Source organism: Chelmon rostratus, chromosome 2 (assembly GCF_017976325.1).
Source record: "Chelmon rostratus isolate fCheRos1 chromosome 2, fCheRos1.pri, whole genome shotgun sequence".
Lineage (NCBI taxonomy): Eukaryota > Metazoa > Chordata > Actinopteri > Chaetodontiformes > Chaetodontidae > Chelmon > Chelmon rostratus.
Window position 1 is genome coordinate 29,086,864 of NC_055659.1, and position 20,056 is coordinate 29,106,919.

The 20,056-nt window shown below is 40.2% G+C and overlaps 1 protein-coding gene and 1 non-coding gene across 2 annotated transcripts in view; both read right to left on the reverse strand.

The window, feature by feature from the left end:
• LOC121613881 (copine-9-like) overlaps positions 1-20,056 on the reverse strand; it is a 154,795-nt gene that overhangs the window by 42,047 nt on the left and 92,692 nt on the right. Inside the window, exon 8 of the mRNA XM_041947578.1 lies at positions 4,804-4,867. Coding sequence (XP_041803512.1) covers positions 4,804-4,867 — 64 coding nt within the window. The remainder of the gene's footprint in view (positions 1-4,803; positions 4,868-20,056) is intronic.
• trnal-caa lies at positions 18,650-18,760 on the reverse strand. Its single transcript has 2 exons — positions 18,723-18,760; positions 18,650-18,695 (listed from the first exon to the last, which is right to left on the reverse strand). It is a non-coding gene; the product is annotated as a tRNA-Leu (tRNA).

Below are 20,056 nucleotides of genomic sequence, written 5' to 3' on the forward strand. Positions count from 1 at the left end.
GAGAGTACATTTGCTTAAATGTTCTGAATGTACTTCAGTATTTCAGAGGAAAGTGCACTTTTTACTCGACTGCATGTGTTTGACAGCTCTAGTTAAATTAAGATTTTTCTAAACATGATTATCTTAGAAAATACAAAACACTGTTAAAGGTCGAAGCAGAATTTCAAATCTTTTTGGCTTGTAATAAAGCAGCGTGCTGCTGGGGTTCCTCATGTTTCAGATGTTTTTGAGCACTTATTAGTTTCACCAAAGAGACATTTCCCCTCAACGTCAGTGAGGGTTTCATCTGAATAACTCACTTGAATGTTCAAGTCCTGAAGGGAGCCAATTATCCAACATTTCACAAAACAGCAAATGTTAGATAAAAGCCCAAGAAAAAATCTACAAATTGGTTTAGCAGAAATTTGTTTATTCTTTTCATGCCCCATTGATCATCTGACAATCCCTCAAATTTAGCCTTGCAGGGACTAAACTAAGATATAAAAAATATATATATATTCAAAAACAAAAACAAAACGAGCTTGAGTAAAGCTACGACAGTCAAATGTTGCTTTTCCACTGATGCATCAGTATTGACAATCAAATAGTGTAATATACAGTAATATGTCAGTCACAGAAGACATTTTTCAGCTTTATGAGTACTTTGACTTCTGATGCATTTAGTTCATTGTGCTCAGAATCATTCTGTACTCCATTGGTGTACTTGACTGACGGAGAAAAGAAGGATTTGATCCCTGATTTCTGCAGTTTATGTGTAGACAGTGTAATATTACATGTGAAGCCACATCTGTGGTAAAGACACATATGTAGGCCTTTCTTTTCTGAAAACATGTACAGTATTGTATTGATCAATACATCATATATATAAATGTGTGTGTGTGTGTGTGTGTGTGTCTGTGTGCGTGTGTGTGTGTGTGTGTGTGTGTGTGTGTGTGTGTGTGTGAGCATGATCCAGTTGGAATGGTGCTGATCAGTTCATGATGTGCAGAGAGAACCCAGATGAAAAAATGTCATCGCTTTCATTATACCACCACTACCAGCTATAGAAACTACCTGTTTTTGATTGGATGAAAGATGTCCATTAAAATCAGAAGTCAGTTTTAATTTTTAGCCATCAGTTTATTTTGACTATTAAACCCCTTTAATAACCCTTCAATAGACCAATAACATTGCAATGGTTATTGTTAGTTATGGTTATTATTATCAGTATTGCACACAGCAGCTGTACCTAGGTCTCATGCTCAGTACGCAGTAGGACACTGGTGAGAGTAACCTAACTTAAACCAACAACACAGAGAAAAGAACATTTGAACTCAGCCTTTCTTGCTTCTTTTGGTAAGTGCCCTGGTATAAGAACAATATTGCACTCTCAGGAGTCCTCTTACACATAGTGGACTTGGACTCCACCTTGTCCATTATTTTGTAGCATCAGGTCACTTGTTGGACATTATCACTTACTTTACCTTACATCAGTTTGACACTGACGTCTACAATACTGTATGTGTTGTGGTGTGTTTTGGGAGGTTTCCCTCATCCCCCAGCCCCGTCTCTTTTCAAGCAATGTCATCATGAAAACAAACCAGAATAACTTGAGAGCTTATGGGGAGATCAATGTGAGGAGCTGTTCTTGTGACATAAATTGCACAAATTGCAACAGAAATTTGTGGAAAATGTTCGATATCTCAAGCAGCAAACCTCCCCTTGACTTCAGAATTAGCTGCCTGCATCTTGATGGTGAACAGTTTTACACAGAAACTGGTGAGGAGGAAACACGTGTTTGAAGGTCAGACGGCTCACAACGTGTATTTGTAGCTGTTTAATGCCAAAGGCCCTATGGTCAATATTTTTCAGTTTGACAAGCATTTGGAGTTTCACCGTGTGTCTTTCTGACAGATGATAGAGATGGAGTAAGGTTTTGCCTGCATACGCTAAATGTGAATGTACTGTAACTTTGAGTTCTGAAGCCCTCGAGGACTCTGCTGTATACCACCATCACTGCTGTACCGCCTCTGCTGTGAGTTTAACTCTCGTTACATTCATATGCATGATATGGTATGAAGAAGGTTAAATTAATTCTGTGTATAAATTAGAGCAAACTACTCCCTCAGTATTCAAATCATTACCAGCATGGATGTAATTGCATATGTTTGCATGTAAAAGTGCATACTGTAATACCATGGCAAGCATGTTTGTGTGTGGTGTATGTGTGCTTGCATGTGCTTCTTTCTTTGATTGGACTGTCTAATTATTTACCCACTGTGGCAAGAAAAGGGAGCTATAAGACTGGATAAATAATTCATGAGAGGCTCTCATCATCACTTTGAAGGAAAAGCACAAATTCACTTTGCTTCCACTTGGTGCAGATGACAAAATTATCCTGAAGTCTGTGCAGTGGTTTAAATTCACCCTGTTAGGTTAAAAATGGAAACACACAACATGACTGTCATGAATTCAGACTGTAGTGCTTAACTTTCTGACCCCTGTCTCGGACTGTTTAGATAACGGAGCCAGGATAAAATTTTTAATAGACTATGGCTTGGATCTATGCACTTTAATGCACTCTGAGAGTAACAATATTCACCCAAGCTTTCAAATGAACAGCCCAAACAAGATGTTCAAAATTATTGCCCTCAATGTCAAAATGGGGACACCAGTAATGAACATGTAATCTGCATATTTCTAGTGACCTGCAAACTAATCTCTGCCCCGCTGAGCTCAAACAGCCACTTCCTGCCTGCTCCAAACAACTAAAAGCATTTGAGTTTGTCCTCTCTTTCTCCTTGTAATGTGACATCATTTGTTCTGCCTTCCACGACCACAGGTCTGAGCTGGATGACCACTTGTCATTGATCTGTCATGATGGACTTTAAAATACCACACTCTTTTTGCACACCAAGCTGCCAGATGCCTGTAGCAATACAACCAGAGAGCATACTGAGGAACACTAGATCCTGTGCTGTATTGCCCCGTTTTCGCAGCTCCCTCTCCCCAAAATTGTGCCGCACCGGTCGCAGGCTGCAAAATGTGCGGTGGACGGTTGCAATTTCCAGCCACAGCATGCACCCTCGCCACTTCTCTGCCTGCTGCTGCTCCGCTGCCATGTTCTGCAGCCTGCCCTCCACAGCTCCTCTGCCGTCTATCACCAATGAACCAGCCTAAATCCAGCCAACTGGCCCTCGGTCCTCTCCTCAAAGGTATGGATAACCTATTAACACCAGTCCTCTATCAGGGTGGGAGGATGCAATGCTTCAAGCTGCCAATTCCTCGACACCTACCCCTTTTGCGGTGGAGCAGATGCCAGACCAACTTAATCCAACCACAACTGACAAATTAACATCATGACAGGTTTATTTTCCAGTCCACCTTTCCCCACATTCAGAATTAGTCCAATTGGCATAGCTGCTCTGAAAAATTCTGGAAAAAAGACATTCATCACGACCCTCCACGGCTCTACCATTCGAAGCATCAATGGCCTAATTTCTCCATGCAGTATGCTACAATTGATCATGCCATCTCCCCAATCTGCCTGGCAGGCCGAGGAGCCTGGTTGTCCTGACTACATCCTGACCACTGGTATCTTTTCAGCATCTTCCAGAAGGGCACAGACTACTTCACAAAGTGTTTGACCTTTAGGTTCAAGAGGTGCCTGAAAATATTTGCTTCTTGATCTGAAGTACTCTGGTGGATTTTGACAAACACCATACCCAACCATTTACACCCATATGCCATCAATCTTCTACATTACTTTCTCACTGACATGGCACCTTTTTTCACCTGATGGTCGCAGCACATCCGGAGAGTTTATCGGAGACATCCTTGACTCTGTCTCACTCCAAACATCACTACCTACTGAAAAAAAAATCACAGTATTTCCTTACTTATTTCAAATTTTGGCACCAAGTGCCGACTACAAAATCAATTGTTCTTGTCACACCTTTTTTCGATTGCTACCTCTGTTCTATTTCTTCACAACTACTTCACACTTGACAAAGCAAGCACAATGTAAAACTAAAACTGTGGCTGCATCACTACTCTCTGCTCAGGTTATCTGTCTCCTTTCATAGACAAAGACTTAGAACCCATGTTCCTTCTGGCATTTTTCTTTCTCGGAGTTCACTGCTGCTACCCTCAACTACCAGCAGTTACAACATGCAATTTGACATTTCCATTAATTCTTCTGTCTTATGTACCACCTCAAATGGAGCAAGTCCAACTAATCTGGTCTACCTTTACTCATCTATTTTTTTTTTTTTGATTGGATCATTCCAAAGTCCATTAGAACCTGTCTGTGACTAAATAAAGTAACTAACAAGCCAGTCAAGCTTTGCCCCAAGACCGTCTGCTTGTTTCAGAGACAGGCGACATACTTCATGGTTCACCACCACTTTCATCTTATCCAAATCCAAACTGAACATTCATTCCACATCACACATCCCTGCTGAATCCCTGACCACATCATTTAAATTCCCGGCTGCTGGCCTTCTTCATCATACCTTTTATACACCTGCATGATTTGAAGAACATTAGAAACTCACATGTACATCCTTCCTTTTCATTGTTCTTAAATGATCTAATATCATCCATATTATTGATATCATATTGGTGAGGCCATGTGTCCTTTGAAAGTGCACACAGTGCTGACTGCCCCCTTGTCCCCAGAATGGACATTTAAGAACATTTTAAGAAATATGAATATTCAACAGTTAAAAGAGACCCAGAAAAAAATAGTAAGGCCACAACCTTATGATAGCAATGGGCCTGGCCTAGAGAAACATGGTGTCCTGAGTATGATGTGATACTAACCCGGCAGTTACTGAGCTCCTCAGCCGTGAAGATGATAGTTCCACACTTCTTCCCTGGAATCCCACTGAGGTAAAAAGAGAGAGAGAGAGAGAGAGAGAGGGAGAGGCTCAGGATGCTGAGAATGGAGGACTACAAAAGCAATGAAGACTCACCCTGCAGTCATTTGTGGTTGTATATGTAGCTATAGGAATTGGTCATGGTAATTATCCACCTCAAAACAAATATGTGTGGCTCCAAATGACGAGTGACCTGCGTGACCAGGGTTTCCATGGGACTGCAGCAGTGAAGGCTTTGGTCATATGGAAGAGTGTGTGATTACATCGTCGTTCACGACACGGTTGCGGATGGATGGATGGGTCATCCAAACATAGCCAGGCAAGAGCACTGTGGACCGTTGGACCGGAAAGAGATTTTAATTCCTGATAACAGACACCTCATCGGACATTATCCCTTACATAACGGCACAAAGCAATACTTTGAGCCCAGAGCATGTTGTTCCCTAAACCTAACCATGGTGTTGTCAGACAGAAACTGATTTTTATGATTTTCCAGGAGTGATTGTAATGGTTTTGGAAGGCACAGACAAATTATGTCATTCTGCTGATAGGGGCATCCGATCAGAACACACTTCTAGTTGTTGTTCTAGAGGGCCTGGACAAACAACCCAATTGTCATTTAATTTGGCTCCATCAGACGCACCTGGGGTGGATGACCAAAAACCACGGCTGCAACACATCTGCATTGCAGGGGTTGCTGTAAATTACACAGTCAGACAGTAATCCTCCATTTGCTGATCCCATTATAGCCAGTCACATACCATGCTGGTAATTAATCACAGCAGCAGTGACAGAAGTACTGACCCCTGATCAGATCCTGACCACTCACAAGTATCATAGCAAGAAAAGGCGGACTTCTGCTCTAGAGACACATCACCAATCTTCTGCCTGATCACAGCTCAGTTCCTGCCTCCTAATTTCTCTCAGGGGAGATTGGACTTTTCATTCAGTGATGAATTACAGAACAATCTCGGTAATTGTATTGAAATTGGATCTGGATTAGAAAACGAGGCCTGAAGTCATTTCTCAAAGGGAGGAATCCCCGGGTACAGCGGTGGCTCAGTGTTTTTTTCTGCTTGGCTCTGCTGGAAGGTGTTTTGTTGTTGCTGTTGTTCCTGTACTTCCTCCAGCGTTTAATAAACACTACAAAAGTAACAGACTGGCTGTCAGGAATTTTCTGCTTAATCTTCAAAGTTCCTTCTATCTACTCTAAAGACATGTTCAGACTCAGACAAAGCACATTTCATAAGTGGATTAATTGTACACAGTCATTGTAAAGATGTGAGACTAAAAACTGACTGGTGAAAATTGAGGCAAAAATGCATCCCTGTGAGTTTGAAAATGTTTTACTTATCCCAAAGCTGCATGGCTCCACCTCATGAATATCAAAAGGGGAAAAACTGAGAGAAACTGATAAACATAATGGATAGAGAACAGACAAAATGAAAGTTAAGGAAATTAAACTGAGCACAAAACAAATGTTTGCGTTGTTGAACAGGAACCCTTCTGTCTATTTTCCACCAGTTTATTTCCTGTTTCTGCAACTTCTGAGATCAGTCTGAGCTTTCATACAAACGACATACAACACTCATTGCATATTGTTACATGTCGATACAGCTCAAATTCATGCAAATAAATTTTGACGGCACCCCAACACAGTATTTCCCTTGCTGCAACAGCAATATAATAGTTGGTTCCCCTGGTACCTTATCATGCTTCAGCAAATCATGGCATAGTCCGTAGTCATTTTCTTCCACATACTGTACGTTTTTAGGCTGAATTAAAATTTTGGTAAAAAATGTCTTGTGTTTGCTTAAAGTGAAGGCACCTCTCAGTGAAACAAGACTCTACAGCCATGCTAGTTTTGAGTTAAATGCAAATGTTGACATGCAAACATACTCGCAATAACAATGTTAACATGCTGATGTTAATCAAGCATAATGATTACCATATTCGCTATTTTCGCTCAGCATTTTAGCATGCAAACATTTGCTAATTAGCATCAACATTAGCATCTACCACAGAGCTCAGCTGTGGCTGATGGGAATATTATTAGTTTTGTCATAAACCAAAGTACCTGAGAAGTTGAAAGTTTGACCTGAGGGTGGCACTAAATGAAAAGTCAGAGGATCACCGCAGTTCTAACAAATCGTCCTGGAACTTTATGAATGAAGGCTCTAACAAGAAAGTGGTCCAGATGATCAAGTCATCAAGTGAAAGCCTACATCCTAAAGAGCAGTCAGCCCTTAACCACCTTCGATGGTATGTGACGAGCAATTGCAATTGCTTTCCAATATTTTTTACTTAACATATTGTGTAGTCGATGTATGAGATCTTAAACACTTCCCTCTCATGTTGACATTCGGTCTTAGGCCATTTGTCTGACTTAAACTCATTTCAACTAATTTGCATTTAGCAGCTAAATACATTAATGAATGAAGTGGTACTTTGTCAACTGCTTTGTCAAAAAGGTGTCAGCTCACTCATACTACAGAAAAACACAAGTATTTGGCCTTGCAAGTTTGGCTTCCTTTTCCCAGACTTTACAATATCTGTCTCTGAGCTATATTGTTCAATAAAAACGTTGAATTTCTCATCCATATCCTGCATTCGGTCATCTTTGTTGTGGTTGTGTTCATTTTTCACCAGCTCATGACTGATGTAAAGGCAAAGTGAAACATCTATGGCAACACTCCTGTTGCACATACAACAAATTTAAGTGTCTACTTCCAGTACAGAGAAGACTGACTGACTGATTAACTGTATATAAGGAAACCTGAAACAAACTCAGACACTACACTGTTTAAGGCAAGATAGCTGAAAATGTTTGGGAATAGTCCACAGTCAACTGAAGAAACTGTCACTGTGTGATGCGTTTAGTTTATACATACATGTAGTTCCATTTCAGATGAGAGGAGACCTGATCTTATTCCTCAAATGCAGGTACAAATCTAAAGCTTGTTAACATCAAATGGAGGATACAGCTGTGACTCCACCATCAGGGTGTTGCAGATGTCTCTGGCACATGGCACCTTTGATCGAAATGTGCTGTTACTCCAACACAGCTGTACATGACCTCTTTCCACCGGGGAAAGGCACTCATCAGTTGTGGGGAACATGTACATGCATACACGCTGTATAAATACAGTACATTTATCATTTACCTTTAACATGACTCTGGGTGGACTGCTGGGTACTCTGACATGCTTCGATGGTCTGATGTGAATCCTACACATATGTGTCTCATCTAACTCACCTTTGAAAAAGGTCAAAAACAAGTAACTTAAATCATTGGCACAATTTGGTATTGTTGTCATGTGAGCCTTGGATACGCAATGAGGGGGCTCGAAATAAAACTTCAGTACAAAATATGCTAAAGTTGCGATGTGTTGTGATGGCCTGTAAAGCTGCCTTGTTTTTTGACTTCACACAAACTGGTCATCAGTAACTTGTTCTGCTGGACACAATCAAATTAAGTACAGGACTCTGTGAGGTCATTTCACAAATAGGTCTATTCCAATAGACCCCAGACAATTATTCAATTTGGGTTCCTTGATGAATCATGGATAATTAACATCAATTTCTGCCAAATAGCCAAGTCGAAGGCCTAATCTTGGCCCAGTAATTATTGTGAGCACATTTAGCCATACAAAAACAGTCATTATGCAGAGTCTTGGATGATACCCATGAAGCAGAACCGATTAAGACTTTTGTCCATATATGCGTGTCGGACAAGCGATGGTCCTTCACATGAGCCAGCAGCAGCCCCCGCCCCATGCTTGCCCCTTGATTGTAGCTGTCATGTATACTGCAATGGAGAAAACACTGAAAGTCTCTGATAGTCCTTGGGCAACCGCCTAAATTCTCAACTGCCTCCAAATAGAAGCCTCCTACAATTGGTTGTAGTAAATGCATTCATTCAGAATATTTTCCATGAAAATCTCTAAAAGCAGTCATTGGTACAGATAGCAAATGGCATCAATTTGTCATAGAGTCCAGGTGCCTAATATAATTGGCCACTTTTGCAAAATTAGCATGGCAATGGAAATGTCTGGGTCTTCTGAGTTCAACACCCCTTGGGTCTAGTTCCTGTACAATTAAATGAATGTCTTCTTTCTTGATGTGTAATCTGTTCCCTTTCCATTTTATGTACTTCCACCTAAACCCACGGATTTGGCGAGATGTTTGTAACTGTACGTACCTCATCAGAACTGGTGTATCCAGACTACAAGACTTCAATTCATTTTGAGTGTTGTTATCAGTTATCACTTCCAAACAAAAGACTAGTGCCCTTATAATGAAGTTTAAATAATGCCCAACTAACTCCTGTACTGTTATTTCCACACAATAGCTGGCTGGAAAGAGCTGGGTGTCCCCTGTGCATGGCAGATATACAGCGCGCTCGCAATACTTTGTGTGCATGTGAAACTTCCTTGTGAACACAGGAAACTATGGTGCAACTATCCCATATCCCAAATTTTAAGGAATTTCAGTCAAAACGTGAAACAGCCTGAAACACGCTGTGCACTATGCCGGTGGGAGTCTCAGCTCCTAGCAGAGTCAATACTCTACATGTGTCTGTTTCCTTCAGTGTGTTTTTCCCTCGGTCCCCTGTATTCATTTTACTCTATTAGCTCAATTTTTTCTAACCTTTTCTATGTTTGCCACTTCTATGTAAAAGACATATAAATACTTTTTGTTCTAATCAGGATTATTTGTGCATTGCTCTGGTCTTTGATCTACCACACCTGTTGAATTTTTTTCCCTCTTCATGGTCAAGAATATCTCAAGCACAGTGTGTGAGGGGATTACACGCTGACAGGAAAAGGCTACATAATTAAAAGTTTTCAAGTCAAGTCAAACCCAGAAAAACAAGTTGGAAAACCATTATCATCCACTTGTAAATTCCCAATGCCTGCAAGTCACACTCTACCTCACAACACGACAGGGCCATTCGCTCCAGCCACTTGAGGCCGCACTGCTGTGAGCAGGCCGCCTGATGCTGCACTTTGATTAAAATGCCAGCTGAGATTCAAGGATGTTGCTGTAAACATCTGTGACACATACGCAGGCACAACCACACCAATACACAGGCACAGAATCCATTATGCCGGATGGAACTACAGATGGTAATATTGCACACACACATAAATTCTCCTTGAGAGGCGGTTTCCTGTAACCTTGAACCATGGTTTCGCCAAAGTCAGTCTATTGTCCATTTCTCAGCCACTTTTGTGAACACAGTCACGTAACCCCAGCTGCAGGTAAAACTCAAGCACTGTTACTTGAAACAAGAATTAATTCCTGCACTTCTTTCCTCTCAGTGTGGTTTTCTTTGTAATCAATCTCTGCTGACCTCCCTGCTTTAACAAAGAACGCTAACACTGATGTATGAGCTTCTGCAGGCTGCAATCGCTCTGATAATGACTTTTGCATGGTCGGGTGGGGCAGTGGGGATACCTGCAGTATGGCACACACACGCACACGCACACACACGCACACACACACACACACACACACACACACACACACACTCACTGCCACTTATTTCCTAAAGTAGAGCTGCAGTTCCTTGACTGGAGCAGGAGCACAACAGGATGGAAGAAACTGATACAGCACAGATGAAGACAATAAAGAAGGAAGTCATCAAAGAAAGTGATTGTGGATGTGTGTGCTTTTGAGTGTGTGTGTGTGAGAGAGAGAACGAGTGTGTGTGTGTGCGTGTGTGTGTGTGTGTGTGCGTGTGTGTGTGTGTCAAGTCCTTCAGCAGGAGTTTTCCCACACATTTCTTGTCGTCCTCCCACATCTTCCACTGCCTGATGTGGGTCCCCACTCCCACACATGTTATACAAGTTTAAACACACTTGTGTATTATAGTCAGCAGCCAGTTTTATTTGTTATAGTGTAGTGTGCTCCTGGTCCTTATCCTAAATTTCTATCTGAATTCTTGAATTCTCTGAGTTTTTATCCAATTCAGTGCCTTAAACAGCTAAAATAATGATTGCAGGTAATGTTAATGTCCATGTGGATGCTGATAATGATGCCTTAGTACTGTGTTTATCTCATTATTACACTAAGTTGGCTTCCATCAGACTGTACATGCAACTACTCACTGTTTTAACCACACTCTTGACCTTGTTTGGACATATGGCATTGAAACTGAATACTTAATAGTCTTTTCACAGAATCCTCTTTAATCAGACCATTGTTTAATAACTTTTGAATTCCTATTACCAAAGTACCTGTCATTAGGCAAAAACTTCCTCACCAGATGGCTATCTGATAGTGCTGCAGCTAAATTTAGAGATGTGATCATCAGCATTAATTCAATGCCATGTCTCAATACAACAGAGAACTCCTATGCTAATTTTAGTCCCTCCCAAATTGATCATCTGGTTGATAATGCCACAGGTTCATTGTGTATGACACTTGACTCTATTGCTCCTCTAAAAAAGAAGATAACCAAACAGAAGAGGTTTGCTCCTTGGTATACCCCCCAAAACCGCTAATTAAGCCAAACTCCATGAAAAGTTTAAAGGAAATACCGTTATACCCATTTGGAAGAAATTCATTTGCCCGGCAAGAGTCTTCAAACATACAGGAAAGCCCTCCGTGCTGCCAGAGCAGCCTATTACCCTTCAGTAAAAGAGCAAAATAAGGACAGTCCCAGGTTTCTCTTCAGCACTGTAGTCAGGCTGACAGACAGTCATAACTGCATTGAACCATGTTTTCATATAGCCCTCAGTGCTAACAGCTTCATGAGCTTTTTTAATGATACAATTTTTACTATTAGAGACAGAATTCATCACCTCCTGCCCTCAACTGGAACTGATTTATGTTCAAACATCGAAACTATAGCAGTAGCTGTTAAGCCGGTAATATATTTAGACAGCTTTCCACCAAAGTTTAGGATTATTGCAATTACTTTCAGGCTGCCCCAATTGATCCAGAATGCTGCGTCCCGTGTTTTGACAAAAAAGAGAAAAAAAGATCATATGTCTCCGAAATTAGCCGCTCTGCACTGGTTCAATTTAAAATCCTTCTCCTTACTTACTTACAAAGCCTTAAATGGCGCCATCTTAATTAAAGAGCTCATAGTACCCTATTACCCCAGTAGAACACTGTGATCCCAGAATGCAGGCTTACTGGTGGTTCCTAAAGTCTCTAAAACCAGAATGGGAGCCAGAGCCTTTAGCTATCAAGCTCCTCTCCTGTGGACCATCTTCCAGCTATTGTCCGGGAGGCAGACACCCTACATCTACTCTATCTACTCCACTCTACATTTAAGAGCAGGCTTAAAACTTTCCTTTTTGATAAAGCCTACATTTAGGGCTGGCTCAGGCTTGCCTTGGACCAGCCCCTAGTTATGCTGCCATAGGATTAGGCTGCCGAGGGACTTCCAATGACACACAGAGCTCCTCTGTTCTTCTCTCCCTCTACATCTGTATGCGTTCCTGTCCTGTCAAGGCATGTTACTGACTTGGCTTCTTCCCCAGAGTCTTTGTGCTTTCTCTTCTCGTAAGTTCACATAGACAGTGGTTGAACCTTGATTGTGGATTATAACTACGTCTCTGTGGCCCTGCCTGACAATGCATTTCAGACCCCCCGCCCTCCCTCTCTCTCTCTCTCTCTCTAAACCAACCGATCGAAGCAGATGGCCGCCCACCCAGAGCCTGGTTCTGCTCTAGGTTTCTCCCCGCTAAAAGGGAGTTTTTCCTCGTCACTGCTGCCAAGTGCTTGCTCATGAGGGGATTGTTGGGGCTCTGTAGATAAAGAGTTTGGTCTGTACCTGCTCTAAATGTAATGTATCCTGAAACTACTACTGTTTTAATTTGGCGCTGTATAAATAAAACTGAACTGAATTAAAAGTAACCTTCCAAACACCGACTGTCATTGATGCAGCTGTAATCCTTTGATTCCTCTATTTTTCAAGACAGGAAGATAAAAGAACAACGTGCAACATGATCTTATGATAAATATACATTTTCATTTGAATGTTTCCTTCACAAAGAATTTGAATTACCAGGGAAACTAGTCTTAGTGGAAACATGCAGGTAATTAAGACATGCTCAGGTAATGGTATTTACTTCAGTATATAGGGAGACTGTCCTACACTACTTTCCAGAATTAATTATTGTTTTTTGTTGTTGTTGTTACTCCGCTGCATTTATATAAATCAAATTCTATGAATCAAATGTCAAATTAATACGCAGACTCAGATTTTAGATCAAAGAAATGCCCTAATTATACTACTGCTGTCAGGTAAAAATGCTGCATGTCTTTTCTTTATTCATCTCACTGTGCTACTATAGTAACTCAATCAACTGAGAAAAAAAAAGAAACACAGGAGTGGAAAATTAGATTGAGTTATGTACAGCTGGGTTTCTCAAGATTATATGCATGTTATATAATGGTTCTTCACATGCTCGTGGAGGGTATACAACATGATTAACCAGGGCTTTCACCCCCCTATATCAACAGTGGGGGGATCCCTTTCACAACTATAAATAAATGAATGCAAGGGTAATGCTTTCAAAGCACTGTAAATCAGTGTAGCTCCGAGATGGCTTCCACTGCTGCCTGTAATAGGTGATGGTGCGCTGTGTCTTTGATGTGGTGATACGTGACTGAGGTAATTGTGGAAGGGGATATTCATGCATGTGTAAGAAGTGGAAAGTAAAGTAACAATGTTGCTCTTGTAAATGAAAGACTTTTAAAAACATGATTCGGCTTCTTTAAAGAAACAAAATTCCATGCTTTTTAAGGCATTTCAAGACCCACCAATGTCCTGCTTTTGTCGGACGAGAACATCAACATTTGATGATTCTGCAAAACTGGATTATGCTTCCTGCCAATGTTTTTAAAATTTACTGCAGTGGCACTGGACACAAATTGTGAGGTACAGAATTGTCCAGTATGGATGTAATTTCTCTGGATATTGGCCTGAAACACTAGAGATGAGGAAGGTAGTAAACAATTCTCCAAGTAAGTCAAACTTATTTGGAAGAGAAAACAAAAGCGAAAGGTAAAATTATTAGCTGAGCTGTTTATCGTAAACGTCCATCACCTGTTAGTTACTAATTTCCTGGTTCACCTTTGGCTGTAATTGTGCATATTCACCTTCTGTGTATGCAAAGAAGGACTGTCGCTGACATTTAGGCTGCATAGAGAGTTTTATTTTATATAAATGTAGTTGTAAGAACAATGCTTTCCACTGATAGATAGAAAGATACCCAATTTTGAGAAGAGAATTTATTATAATGATTCTTACTATTTTAGTGATCTATCAACTCCCCCCACTCTTTCATTTGTCTCTATCTGATGTCTCTCAGTTTTCTATGACTCACTCTGTATTGAGTGTTTTGAGTGATTGTTATTTTCTGGTGCTTTAAGTGTGTGCTCTCCCTCATGCCTCTGGGCGCATGGAGAGCTGTTTTCTCTCCTACTCTGCTCTGTGCTGGACAGTTACAGTTCATAACCATCATCACCACTTCTCGCAGCATTAGATTGGATGTTTTTTTCAGTTTCATTCCATATCAGGTATTGCACTGTACTGAAGCCTCATCATCATTTTTCTGTAAGGTGGCTACCTACTGTACCTTCCAACAGGTAAAACTACATGTAACTGTGCAAAAGAAAAAAAATAGTATAATCTGTTTAAAAATGATTAAAATAAATACCTCATTGTACAAGAAGCAAAGTGATGGAGCAGAGTAACCTTGTGAGTGCTGTTGCATTTCACATTAAAATAAATCAAATCAATGTGTATCCCTCATCCTGTTAGTCACTTATTCAGTACCAGTTAAACTACGCTTCCAAACCCTGCATAACCAACTGCATTATCACTTGGTAAAACTCAGTATGTTCACAGTTAAGCTGGCATGCAACCACACGGGACAAAGATCTATCGATCTATTGTGTAGCAGCTAAAAAAACCCCACTCTGCCCCGCCTAAACGATGCATGCATGGTAGCTAATCTGGCTAAACTTTTGGTTCGTTTACAACCTGTATGATTAGAGGTGTAGTGCTATTTGTTACAAGAGTACACATGCATACATGCACACAGTTAAACTGAGGCACGGTTCTAATTTTAGATAACCACTGTTCCTACAGTGGCAAGTTTACATGCATTAGTCAGTTATATGACTGACTGACTTTATAAATAGTTTCATGTTGAGAATATTACACAGCAGTCAAACATCTAGCTAAGTTGTATTAGGCAATACTATGGATGAAGTAGGTTGTAATTAAAATGGCATTAAGCAGTATAATTAATAACCAGAAGTAGTTTGTGTCTTCTTTGCTTGTGTAGAGCAAATGAAGCTGCACTCCAAACATTCATTCATTCACATCTGAAGTAGAGTTGCAGCGCAGGCAGTTGTCATCTAATAGGCTAGACTATGAAAACATAGCTGAACAAGCTTTCCTTTCCTGCAGGCATTGGATGCCAGCCCAGTCATCAGAATAAAATGTTGGCTTTGTACATTTCCTCAAAGCACGGACATGTTCAATTTGTATGTTTCATATGTATCATATGAACCTATCTACAGCAATCAAAGTAATGTGGTATTACCAGTACACACATACGAGATGAATTTCTCATCAGGAGGAGGAGGGAATGGTGGTGGCATGAACTCCTGTTGTTGACTGCTGCTCCAACTGTTTGTGACTACAAAATGTTATTTTTAACAAGAAGTTGGGACATTTTGTAACAACATAAAACAGAAAATTGAAATTTAAAGAAATGTAAAGTTTGAAATTAAGAATGTAAAGAGACAAGGTTTCAACATGTCTGTGGTTTGCAGGAATGTACAATGCCAACACTTCTTCTGGCAGAATGTCTCCTTGCATGTTACTCAGTGCAGTTATGATTTGATGTTGTGAATCAATCAACACACCTTAAATGTCAGTATGACAATTTTGACTATTCCATTTTTTTGTTGGCTCTTTTCTTTCATTTTAGTCACTAATTGGATCTTCAAGCGCTTAAAAATATGCATGAATTTCAACAGGTTTATGCAACCTGCAAATATTCTATTTCCTCACTTGGAGAATATTCTGCTGCTCTCATAGCTGATGGTGAGAGCAACAAAAACAAGTTCTAACAAATCTTGAGCCTCTTTATTCATCAGGTCAGGTTAAAAAAACAAAACAAAAAACCTTGGTTAAAGATTTATTATTAGCTGCACAAAGAATGCCAATTATTGTACATTCTGAAAGGCCTTTGGTTTGTACCCTACCATATCCTTAATCTATCGGCAAATCATCTCACCGATCCACACAAACCTTCACCACACGAATCTTCAAATCTAAAATCACTGAGTGAAGGTTTTTTGAAAAGGTGGAGCTTTTAACTTTCAGCAACAGATGTATAAATCTGAGGAATGGGGACAGCTCGCTCAGATCTGCTTTATGCACATGAGACAGCAGATCATTAACAATAGTCATCTACTATTCATGAGCAAAGATTAAACAGGACTTCAGTGCTATCAATAAAATATCTGAACCAATTGCTGAGTAACTTGAGAGTTTCACCTAATTGAATGAAGTACAGCTGGAAGGCTTACTTCTTCTCTGAAAGAGAAACGGTTCTAGTGTCAAAATGATGATAGACTTTGGGTTTGACATCATTAGCACAGTCCAGCTCTTCATTCTCTTCTTTTTAGACAATTTCTTTATCTAAAATTTTTTTCTACACTGAAATAATCATGACAGATGTTCACACTTGAGTTGAACTTTGCTCTCTACGAGCTAGCACTTGATTATTCTTAATTATATGCTAATCAAATACATCAAGAGAGATTAATCTTTTTTTTTTTTACGTTATTATTTTTTCAAGGCAAACCAGGCCAAGAGAGCAGCCTCTCAATAAATATTAATGTTGAAGTGCACCATCCAATTATATACTGTACCAAGCAGAATAAGGTCAAATTGACATGAAAGGCAGAGTAAAACTGTATCCATACCTTGCAGGCTGCCCACAATGTTCATCATCATCATCATCATCATCATCATCACCATTGAGACAGACCAGTATTATCAGTGATCATTTAAATGATGAATTAATGTATTCCAGCCATGTTTGTGGTGACTAAACCAGGTATTTTAAAAATACCAAGCAGCAGACCACAAAACCAGAAAACTGCTCTTTGGACAAATGAAACTAAGACCAATGGTAGTATGGAGAAGACTTGGAAAGGCTCTTTATCTGAAGCATACTGCATCATCTGTAAAACACACTGGAGGCAGTCTGATGGCATGGACATGCATGGTTTCCATTGGCACAAGGATACCACTGTTTACAGAAGACAGAAGCAGGGATGAATTCTGAAGTGCATTGGGATCTACTGTCTGCTCAGATTCAGCCAAAATTCAGCAGAGTTGACTGGATGGCGCTTCACAGTATAGACAGACAATGACCCAAAACATGGTGCGAAAGTAATCCAGGAGTAAGCAACGGCATAGTCTGCAATGGCAGAGTCAATCACCTGATCTCAACTCCTATCAAGTGTATCAAACAACTGAAGACAGCTGAGGAGGAAACACAGCATTTGCGATGTCCTCAGGTTCCACACTTCAGCCAAAGGAATCTTAACGCAGTGTCAAAAACCCAAGAACCAAGGCAATGTCACATTTTTGTCAACTGCTCTCATCTCAGTCTTGATTGTGACAATTGGACAAACAACAAGGGTATATCTTAATCTTAAAAATATCTTTATCTGCTACACTGAGGGGTCACAACATCCGGACAAGAAGGTTTCAGAAGACGTTTGGGAACCATTTTCCATTTCCACTGAAAACCAGATGTTTCTTACTTTGATAAAATAAGTAAGAAACAGGGAAAAGAGAGGAAAAAGTTCTTGCTGCAGAGCCTGTTTCACATCAGAGATTACTAATGAACTGCATCAGACTTGGATGGATAGTGAGTTTGATTTCATCTTCGGTTAGCTGAAGGCATTAGCTAGTGCCATTAGCTAATGTACATTAACTTTGTGATTGACAGTGCTGCCTGCATCCACTGCAGGCCTCTCAAAATAAAGGCAGGGTGTGCATGTTTTAAAGTCAACAGAGGAATAACAAACTCTCGTGTGATGTTTGGATGTTTGACAGGATACATTTGCTGCCTGAAAACACGCACAAGAAACCTGCCTGCTCGCGAAGTCCAATGATTTTTCGTAGCCATGCTAGCAACAGGGCTATAGATAGATAGATAGATATACTTTATTTATTTATCCCAAGCTGGGAAATTGCAGTAATTTTCTTCAGAACTTTGGAAAAGTCTCTGTCTCCCCGTACCAAACTGTATCCTGGGACCTCAACGCTGCTGTCCGGGATGTGCGAGTGCAGCCATGTTTCACTGAAGCAAAATAAGCTACCTCACGTTTCCCGTTATAATCGCCGGGACGGCTGGTTTGCGTCTTCTCCTTTTTTCCCTCCTTTTCACTCCAGACCTGAAGCCCCGGCTTCTCCCCGGCGGACCACAGGTCTGTCTCCGGGCAGCAGCACGGGTCTACACAGCGCAATCAGCTGTTCGCGCATGTAAACAATGCTGCCACCGCTGCCGTCGGCATAGTTCCCAGTTACAAAAAGTAGGGAAAGCAGAAGAAAAACACGGTGAAGGGTAGCAAACTTAAGTCCAGCCATTGTCACAACTCTAACAAGCAGGTTGTGATTGATCAGAAAAACAGAAAAAAAGAACAAACAGACAAATAGACGAACCTTAAAAAACATGACGGGAGCTGCTGCTAAAGGCTGCCACCTGGGACGGTGCCAACTTTTACCAAAGTCATGTCAGGAGTGGGATTTGAACCCACGCCTCCATCTGGAGACCAGAAGTCCCTTTGCTCAGGAAGGAGTAAACCCTTGAGTCTGGCGCCTTAGACCGCTCGGCCATCCTGACAACTATATTATAAACTATAATATATATTGATGGCAAAGTCTATCTGGAATGTTGGAAAGTCAGCTAAATGACAGCTGAATAAATGTATAAAAAGTAATAAAAGAGATTTCATTGATTCAGATATTGGAACTGAATTACATTTGGTGATATCATGTTCTTTAACTTTTATTGCAATTTTCAATATTCTGTTTCTCTTTCTCTGTGCATGTCAACTATGACATGGTTAGGTTTAGACAACAAAAATTTGTGGTTATAGTTAGAGAATTTATGGTTCAAAAAGCCAACATAGACACAACTATCCACCACCCCAACCTTTACACCTGACATTTTACGCCTTTACGCTCAACACACTCCTTCCTATATCAACTTTAGCACCAGATATAAATTGTGCACTGGGGAAATGTCCAATAAAAATGTAATTCTGAGCACATATGTGTGACATACTCGATGTAATTCTGAATATTATACTGAGGAGGTAGGCTATCCCTAAATATTAGGAGACAAGGATTAGTGAGTACTAAGGCGCAAGAATTATAGCCCAAAAACCAAGATCAGAACTTTGCTCCTTTGTTGCAAGTGCAGATAAAGTTTCTCAGTCCCAAAAAAAATCCTGAAGTTCAACAGGGTCTATCCTAAAGAAAACACAGACATTGATTATAATTCTGATGACTTAATTGATTTTGCTCTGCTTTGCTTGTAAAGGTAAGGTGAATGATTTGTTTTTATTGATTTATTATGTGTATGTTTGTGTAAGTTTTATTTTGGCTTAAGAACTTCATTTGATGTGAAATAGCATTGTTGGATGTACTTGAGATTTAAATGATGTTGGCAGACAATTAATGGTATCATCAGCATATAAGTGAATATTTGTTTTACAGCTGTTTCTGTGCAACCTCCAAACTGTTCAAACAACAACAACAACAACAATAATAATAATAATAATAATAATAATAGCTTGATTCCAGTCCATTTAGCTTTCTACAATATTTGTGCATGTCAACTACAGTATGGTAAAGGCAAGGAAAATAAATTGTGGCAACTATTCTTTCTGCAGTGACACTGGACGTTGGCTTTAAATCCAAAATCTTCAGGATTTGGATTCTTCAAATATACTCTAATTCCAAGCAATACTTGCAATACTGCAAATAGGATTTGGACAGCAGACTTTATTCCGGACCCAGTTTAGTTTCTTTCGTTTCTTAGTTTCTTTTCAGTAAAAGTCATTAGTGCAGAGTTTGGCCATCCTTCCAAACTATTCATTGTTTGTGAAACACAAATTGTCGTGGCAACAGTGTG